The sequence below is a fragment of the Stegostoma tigrinum genome, chromosome 24 (genome assembly GCF_030684315.1).
Source record: "Stegostoma tigrinum isolate sSteTig4 chromosome 24, sSteTig4.hap1, whole genome shotgun sequence".
Classification (NCBI taxonomy): domain Eukaryota; kingdom Metazoa; phylum Chordata; class Chondrichthyes; order Orectolobiformes; family Stegostomatidae; genus Stegostoma; species Stegostoma tigrinum.
Window position 1 is genome coordinate 25,681,057 of NC_081377.1, and position 9,977 is coordinate 25,691,033.

The 9,977-nt window shown below is 38.5% G+C and overlaps 1 protein-coding gene across 1 annotated transcript in view; it reads right to left on the minus strand.

Annotated features, from left to right (window-relative positions):
- Nucleotides 1-9,703, minus strand: part of fndc5a (fibronectin type III domain containing 5a) — a 95,946-nt gene extending 86,243 nt beyond the window's left edge. The window contains exon 1 of the mRNA XM_048557802.2: nt 8,926-9,703. Coding sequence (XP_048413759.1) covers nt 8,926-9,004 — 79 coding nt within the window. The 5' untranslated portion in view covers nt 9,005-9,703. The remainder of the gene's footprint in view (nt 1-8,925) is intronic.
- Between the last annotated feature and the right edge of the window lie 274 nt (nt 9,704-9,977).

Here is a 9,977-nt window from a genome sequence, read left to right on the forward strand (position 1 = left end):
TAGCCCCGGACTGAGAATGCACCAGTCTGCATTGAGTCGTGATCAACTCTTTGTACCGTAAGACCAAATTTTGGACAGACTAAACAGTGTCTTCCACCAAGTTGATGGTCTTCCAGGCACAGTCAATGTTTGTCTAGGTCTGTGAGCCAGGGAATAGACAATCTCGCATAGAGTCCTATATCATGGTGTTGCTCAGAACAAGCCTCAATAAAAGTCAGTGCATCTCTCTCCAGATCTTCTTTGCAAAGGCACATTCCAGAAGGAAATTTGTGATAGTCTCATTCTCCCCACAGTCATAGAAGGTGTAGCGTGTAGTGTCTCAGAGAGTCCGGGCACATATGAAGGATCTCACAAGTCGTCCCCTTCTCACCCACCAGCCAAGCTATGTCTTGGTGCTTGTTGGAATTATATTGTTTACTTTCTAATCCAGGGCCATTCTAGAGAATTCTGGAAGATCAAAATGAATGCCTAGCTTTGTGGTGATATATTTTAGTTCGCTCAGTGAGATCATGTTGCTGTGGCAATATGCACATACTCTGTAATTTGGAGCTATGTGTACTGTCATGCCCATGGGTCAAAACCCTGAAATACAGTGAATATTTTTAAGATAACTGCAAAATGTGTGTTTTTAAAGGAGGACTCATGTGGTCAAAAAATGCCTGAATGCAGATCAGCTGGCTGGCTAGAGAGACAGACCCATGCAATATCACATCCACAGATGCAAAGGTAACTTCAAACACAGACCCTTCAAAAAGAGGGAAAGAGGTGAGTCAAAACAGATTTCCCATGACTGACCAGGAACCCCTTTTACTTTTAATGAAAGGATTTCAGGTTTCCACTCTAAATGCACTTTCCACATCCAGCAGCCCTGTGGAAGAACAAAAGAACCAGGAACAGGAGGAAGACATCTGGCCCATTAAGCCCACTCTGCCATTCAATAAGATCATGGCTGATCTTTTTGTGGCCTGGCCTCCACTTATCCACTCTTCCACCATAACCTTTCATTCCCTTACTGTTAAAAAGAAATCTATCTTAGCTTTAAGAACATTCAATGAGGAAGCCTCAACTACTTCACTGGGCAAGGAATTCCACAGACACAACCCTTTGGATGAAGAAGTTCCTCCTCAATTCAGTCCCAAATCTCCCCCTAATTTTGAGGCTATGCCCTCTTGTTATAATTTCACTCGCCAGTGAAAACATCCTCCCTGCTTCTATCTTAACTATTCTCTTCATAATTTTATGTTTCTAAAAGATTCCACCCCCCATTCTACCAAATTCCAATGAACATAATCCCATCTACTTAACTCTCCTTTTAAGCCATACCTCTCAACTCCAGAAATAACCTAGTGAATCTCCTCTGCAACCCCTCCAGTGCCAGTACATCCTTTCTCAGTTAGGGAGACTAAAACTGCCCACATTACTCCAGGTGTCGCCTTGCCAGCACCTATATAGCAGTAAAATGACGTATCTGTTTTTAAACTCAATCCTTCCAGCAATGAAGGACAAAATGCCATTTGTCTTTTTAATTACCTGTTGCACCTGCAAACCAACCTACTGTAATTCATGCACATGGACACACCTGGTCTCTCTGCACAGCAGCGTGCTGCAATTTTTTACTGTTCAAATAATAGTATTTTTTACTGTTATTCCTATCAAAATGGATGACTCCACATTTTTCAACATTGTGCTCCATCTGCCAGACCTTTTCCCACTCACTTAAACTATCTGTATCACTCTAAAAACTTTGAGTCCTCTGCACAGTTTCCTCTACCACTCATCTTCGTGTCACCTTGGACAGACTACTTAGCTCTGTTGGCTAGATGGCTAGCATCCATATTGTGGGTTCAATTCCTGCTCTGGTGGAGGCAGACTTGAGACCCACCTCCTCACTCTACTCCTGAGACTTGAAGGCAATGGAAAGCCATCAATGATGAAAACCACCAAGGGAAATGGCTTAGGATGAAACATCAGCTGGAAATGAGCCAAGGACCTGCCATGGAGCATAGCAATCATAGAATGGAGTGGATGACTCTGTTGAATTGTACAACTACCCTTAATGTCCTTCTAAATTACTCCCACCAGTATTTGGCAGCATTGTTGTCTATCTGCTTCAACCACCATTGATATTCTGACCTAAGACCTTTGTTGTCACCGTCTCACCCTTTATTATCAGGTACTCACTCCTCCTTTACATTTCACCATTCTCTTCTAAAAGAGAAGTGGTCAGGAGTATTAGTTTTCGATCTTGGTCATTCTGTAAACATGTCTCCATTTGTCTCTTACTTAAAAACCATTTATTCTTGTATGTTATTGATTGCTTCACACATTTAAATATAGCACTTAGATAATAAAATGTGAGGCTGGATGAACACAGCAGGCCCAGCAGCATTTCAGGAGCACAAAAGCTGACGTTTCGGGCCTAGACCCGAAACGTCAGCTTTTGTGATCCTGAGATGCCGCTGGGCCTGCTGTGTTCATCCAGCCTCACATTTTATTATCTTGCATTCTCCAGCATCTGCAGTTCCCATTATCACTAAATATAGCACTTAATGTTTTTTTCTATTTTCTTGACGTCATTTTAGTCTCAATATTTTTGATAAGCTCTGTCTCTTCTTAACTCATTCAGCTTATTTTTACCCAAATTATTGCACTGTTTAAGCTCTTTGATAGATCTTGAACTGCTCTTGAATGTGCAAATGACCTGAACCATCCCAGACTGACTTCAGTTGACTAAGTTAATCTGGAAGAGTAGCTACGTGCAATTCGATCCAGCACCAGTTCAAAAGACTGAACCTGATAAAGACTGAATTACTTTATTTTAGTTACAGTTTGTCATCTATAATTTCTGTTGACTATGAAGTAAAATAGAGGTCAGCTTGATGCCTATTATAGCCAATTCCACCTTTGTACACTAATACTGTCAAGGCTGTAAATGCTGATATACCTGATTTACACATCAGGATGTAATCAGCCTGAGAGGGTTCTCACCCTCTGTGAGCAATTTCTGTTAGTTCCGTAAGGGGTTGGGGTGATCTTGATGGAAATAAGTGCCTATTGTGCATTGATGTAGTCACTATTGGACTTTTCTCTGGATTACAGACTCCACGGATGGAAATCCAGCCTGCTGAGAATTGCCAGCCAGAAACCAGCCTCACCTCATTGCTGTCAATACCACTGGGAGCAGGGACAGCAGGAGGCTTGAGATCAATGAGGGACTCCATGACAAAGATCAGTAAGGTAGGATTGGGATCATGGCAGTTAGTTTGGAGGCAAACGCAGGGGTTTGGTTTACAGTGGCCTGCCATCCCACTGATGCCAGGTCCAATTAGATGTCAAGTGCTCAGCAATAAGGGACCACACTACCAGTAAGCCAGTAAGACATTTTGGGGGTTTACTAATTGGCCTTTGTCAGCAAGTGAAAGCATGCAGCACTCATCTAACCCCTAAGTCACCACTGAATGGTAGTGGAATCATGGTACTTAATGCCAGTTGGCTGTTAATGGGTAAAATTCATATAATCATAGAATCAATACAGTGTGGAAGCAGGTCATTCAGCCCATCATGTCCACATGGACCCTCAAAAGATCATCCCTTCCAGACCCACATTATTCCTGTAATGCTGCATTTCCCATAGCTAATCCACTTCTCCTGCACATCCCTGCACACTATGAGCAATTCAGCATGGCCAATCTACCTAACCTGCACATCTTTGGACAATGGGAGGAAACCAGAGCACCCAGATAAAACCCATGCAGACGCAGGGAGAAAAAGCAAACTTCAAACTTTAGTTATTTGAGGGTGGAATTGGGCTTGGGTGCCTGGCACTGTGAGGCAGCTGTGCTAACCATTATGCCACTGTGCTGCCCTGCCAACAGTTGGGATTTCAAGGTTAGGCTCTTCCTTTCCTCAACTTCATTTGGGACAAATTTCCTAATGCTGGGAATGCAGGCATTTGTGTCTAACTCTCCCATTAGCAAGTCCCCCACCTTCATCTCCCCCATCATCATGCCCTCTCTGGTGATTTCAATTAAATCCAACTAGTGGTTTTGAGATAAACAATATCATAGTTGCCAGATTCTCTATGGCACCACACGCTATAGTCAATTAGAGAGGTTAAATAGATATTCAGTAAAAGAGCTTCATCTATGTACTGGTAATCTATAAAAGACTGGATGCATAATATCACTAAATGTCATCATTGAGATCGGTTCTTTAACTCATCTATATCAGATGGATTTGAATGTTTACTGAAAAGGAACAGCTATGTTTCACATTACTAACCAACTCCATCATTAATCAACTCAACGTGTTGTAGAGAATAAATACTTTCAACATGCAAGTGCTTCAAATATCACAGTAAAGGCAAGCAAATAATTACTATGTTAAAAGTAATAATAGGAAATACTTGTATGATCAATTTGCATTCATTTAAACAACTCTAATATATTTTCAAAATAAGCTGCTAATTTATTCACATTATAGTTCACATTATCTTTATAAACTAAGCAGTGTTGCCAAATTTGGTGTTTTATATTAAACACCCAATCGAATTAATGAGATCCATAATTATGCATTTCTTGAAGAAATTATTTGTAAATTTAGTTTGCAAAAATCCACTCAAATGCTCACAAAGTAAATCCATTGTGCACCCTTTCAGTACTGATGTAATTTGGAGTCCATTTAAAAATCCATGTGACTTTCTGGATCTTACACACAACCTCTCAAAGAAAATAAATGTTATATTATTTTGTTTCATTTCACCCTCTATTTAGTTAGTTGATAGGTCATATTTCAGTATAGGCCTGAAACACTAATTTACTTAATGCTTTAAACTCTAATCCCCCTGCCTTGTCAATAAAATGAATTTAGAGGCAGAAGTATAAAGTTGATAGACCTCTTGTTTACTCTTTTGGAAAATGATTAACACACTACTTATGTATTCTATGTTTTCATTTATTCAACACCGTGATTGAAATGCCAATGACCTAACTACTTTTTTTTTATTTAGATAAGTAAGAACTAAAATGCTTGTTTCAGAATTGCTGGGTCAATTTAAACTGTCTGAATAAATATTCCGAAGCTTTAGGAGGTAGTTCAAGAAGTTCTGCACTGTTTATTATTTCTTTAAAGATTAAGTTATTGCATCTGCCAATCAAGTATGCTGAAATGCTTTTCTTGACATACTGAATTGAATTTAACATTAAATGAGCAATGTCAAGAAAAGCATATGAACAATACAATATACAACAACTGCAAATCAGAGATAAAGTATACTTAAACGAGCTTTAAGAAATTCCTTGGTGAAATAGTCCTCTTTCAATTTAAAAATTTCTAGCCATTATTGTAATCATATTGTCCAATATGGAGAGTACCACAGACAATTAAAACAACAGATTGTAAATGTTCAAGCCATTTTCAATTAAAAACAGTGAAAGTAAATGCACACAATGCTGTTTGAATGGCATAATACTGTATGGTAAAGATCAGGCCATTGACAGAACCTTTTTGGCTGCTATTCCACTGTTAATTCATACAGATTTCCTCAATGAAAAGAGCATATCAGGATTAGGGAAGGAACAATTGCACTTCTGTATATCATGCAATCTCATAAACCTGTGGTAAAGCACGCCAGGGCCATGGTAAGTTAGTACAATGTATTAACATGTCAGTATACTATATAATTAGTATAACATATTAACCATGTGAAAATGCATGAGAGTTACACTTAAGAAGAAATACAAGATGACACAAAGCAGAGTTATACCACTGTGTCAATTTAATATTAAAAATCATTAATAATATTGATGCATTTGAGAAATTTTAAAAGCTCCTACATCAAAGTTTTTGATTGCACAGAAATATAGCTTTCTTGGCCTAGAATGTGTTGAGTCATGTGGCATCAGAGATATCATCTCAGATTATAACTAATCACTTATGAAACGAAAACTCACGCAGCAGCATGCATTATCAACACTCTTTCATGGAAACAATCAATACCCAAAATAGATCTCTTTAAAATTTTAAATAAATACTTTAAATTTATGAATAAGTATAGATATTGATCTCTGTGCATATTATTGGTATTCTTGGAAATTGATAGTTCATGAAATTTGTTTTTGAGGTTAAAACATTCCAGTAATCCACTTGATGCCATTTGTATTCATTGTTATCACTGGAAATTTTTTACTATTACATTTGTGGTGAATTTGAGGGTATTATAAGATTGTTTATTTAGCCAATAAATGCATCTAATTCTAGGTATTTTTAAACAAAAACTGTTGAGGTGTATTGAGACACATCTTTGGGGCAGGTGGGAGTTGAATCTCATGTATTATCTAATTCAATTTAAAAACATCTGAAATAATAAGGGAAAATTGACTTACAGACATTTCAGATATAAAGTGTGCACTCTGTAAACTGAAATAGCAACATCATAAATATGCTATTAATGCAATGCAGAAACTTAGTAGCAAATGTATGAATTTTATAGATAAATCATTAACACTTTAGCAATGCTCATTATCTTCATTGTTCCTTTTAAAAGGAGATACTTTTCAATTTAATATATATCATAGAATTATAGAGCTGTGCAGCATGGAAACTGACCCTTCAGTCCAAATCATCCAGGCTGACCAGATATCCTAAATGACTGTAGTCCCATTTGCCAGCATTTGGCCCATATCCCTCTAAACCCTCCTTATTCATATACCCATCCAGATGCCTTTTAAATGTTGCAATTGTACCAGTCTCCATCACTTCATCTGGCAGATATTTCCATACAGGCACCACCCTTTGTGTGAAAAAGATGCTCTTTAGGTCCCTTTTATATCTTTCCTCTGTCATATTAAGCCTATCCCTTTAGTTTTGGACTCCCCTACCCTGGGGAAAAGACATTGTCTATTTATCCTATCCATGTCACTCATGCTATTAAAAACCTCTATAAGGTTATCCCTCAGCCACTGACATTCAGGGAAAATAGGCCCAGCATATTCAGCCCCTCTCTTTATCTCAAACCCTGCAACCCTGGCAACACCCTTGTAAATTCTTTCTGAACCCTTTCAAGTTTCACAACATCTTTCCAGTAGGGAGACCAGAATTCCTTTAGTAAATAAGTCTGTATTCATAGCTAGCCACTATTGATCTTGACTTAAAAAATACCAGGAAAAACACCCCACAAGCTGTATTTACTGGTTATTTCCAGGGCCTCTTAATTATGATGTACAAAATTTGACAATTTAATTATTTTTCAACATGGAAGTAAATGTTGCAAACAATGATATTTATTTATCGTATATGTGCATGCACATCCAAATAAAACATATATTGAACCATTATATAGTATATTTAATAAGTTACAATTCCAAGTGTTTCCACATTTGATTTAATTTTCATTTTCATTATGGATGAGCAATTAGTTTTTATTCATGTATCCTCATTTACTATCATACATAATTGCACTTTAAAGAAAGAAAATATTAATAAAATCTAATGGGTTGTAATACCTGGCTTGCTGTTTAAAATGATCACCATTCAAGCAATATATTGTTCTTAGAAGTGTGATCTGTTGGCACATGTGTGTCATGAAATATCAATACTTGAGGGAAAAATGCCAGTGCACCTCTGGTAGCAAAATACATTTTTAATAATAAAAACACATTTTAAATATTTAACCTTTATATTTCTTCTTAAATAGTTACAAATTGAATGATTGGATGTTTGATAAGCTAACTTGAAAATAATGATCACTCCTGTTCCTTCGAGTTTCTTATTTGCATCTCCAACCATGTTACTTACCTTGTTAAGTTGATACCCTAATCTTTGGTATTTAGCAACTAACAATGCAATGGAAATTAGAAACAGATATTGCTCCATTGATTTATCCTTCATTATATAATGCAATATCCTCCACCACCAGTCAGAAACTCGAAGCTGCACTTTAGCTTGGTTTAAAACTGTGCAACATGCTGCAATAGGCAGTACTATGGATAATCTGGTTACATTGCTCCCCTTATTATGTCAGAATGCACCAGTACTGCATCTCATATTTTAGATGATAAAATACAGGAAAGGCAAATACAATATCATATTCAGACAGTTCTTAGAAAATTAATCGATTTTGCAGGTACGACTTAAAAAAAAGCTTTCTGATATTTCCTTCTAAAAGCTTCATGTTGATATTTGCATGCAGCTCACTGTTGTGTACATGTGCTTGAGTTACAAGGACCAAGGCGCCAAACCCGTTCGGTTCTGGATATTATTTGCAGTTTTTTTTAAAAATGGCATTTGAACAAACGATCATGCAGGTACAAACTACGCTGCGCTATTGTTAGGTAGAGCTACACGAGCAAAAGGAAGCGTGGCTTATTTCCCTGTAAATGCAGAAAAGGAAGACGCCGCTCCGCTTGAAATCAAGTCAATTGTTTTGTCTTGGCGCTACATCTGACACTGTAAGCCTTTTGGGTTAAAAGAAAAATAAATTCAGACCAGTTAGTTTCACAGCTCTGCTTTATGTACACAACCAAATTTACAACTGAAGAAGTATGGGTGATATTTTTACTAAGATTTGAACATTCTACTCATTTTTAGTCAGTTTGGCCAAAAGACACACAGCATGAAACAAAAAAAAGGCTAATTTGACGGTGTAACTCCTTTAAGACGAAGACAAGTAACTGGAAAGACTTTGATTCAGGCTTTGTTCACGAAATAGGATTGAGACTAATCTTCAGAAGACAAGATACCTCTTGGTATAATTGGACTGTTGACCAGATACCGGACCCAAGCTTAATATTCCAGTACAGCTATTCCTATCGTATTTCTTTGCAGAATCCCTCCGGGAAGCTAAGCCACGGTCGCAGACCAAACAGAGGAATTCTTGACAAACTCACCGCGGGGCGCAGGAGCAGCAGCCGACAATGTTTGACTTACCCGCTGTGATCAGGCAGATGTTAAAATAGCTGAAAAACAGTAGCACCGTTGATCTCAGGTATACCAGAAAACAGCCCATTCCGTCAAATCCTGCCACGCATATTTGGAGCACAAGAAAGCCCCCTCGACATCAAGAGTGTAGATCTTCACGTCCCATTGCGCTATAAACTGCAATGTAACTTCTCAGCGGCGAAGCTCATGGTTTCCACCTCGCTAACAGCTCGGGAGAGCAAGACTACATTTCAGCACCTTGGACAGATCAACAACCCACTCAAATGCTAATTCCAGATGATGCTATGCCGACAAAGTTTTCCCTCAAATACCCGGGTCCTTGACAGGAGTAGGGGTCCTTCGGAACAAATGCAGCAATCTAATCACCCATAGCCAGTCCAGTCGATTCCTGGAAGCGATCAGACTCCTGTCCCCAGCACAGATAATCCGCCACCGTCTTGTTGCGTTTGAGCCTTATTTACGGAGAGCGTAGAGTGCCAGCTACCGAGGAATGCAGGAAATAACAGGCTAATAGACTTCCCCAGGGTCCCAGCTGCCTCTCGGATGCATGGCAGCTTCCAACTTTGCAATGCCTACTGCACGACTGGCGAAAATTCGCATAAAGTACCGCACTTAGCGAAGCAAATATTTATTTATAATTAAGATTCAAGACTTTCGTTGTACTCTGGTGCATCTCATTGAAACAGTGGCTCTCAGTAGGGGCATAAAACGGGGTGTTTGGCAGATTTCTCCAATTTTAGTAGCTCGGTCAGCCTCAGTTACCAGAAATAACCTTGAAAAGAGGTTGCAAAAAAAAATCAAACGCTTGAGCTTTACGAATAGAAATTGAATTAAAGGCGCCGCCTAAACTTCACGAGCAGCCGTTACAGCCAGCAAAGAAGTCGTGATCAGCTAAGGTGATCCTTTGGCCCACGAGAAGTTTCCTACCTGGTATAGAACAATTAGGAAACTTATCATGAACCGCTGTTGTCTTTGCAAACTAGGGGGAGATCCATCATTTTTTTTTGCAGTGTTGAAGGCAGCAAGCACTGATCTCAGAA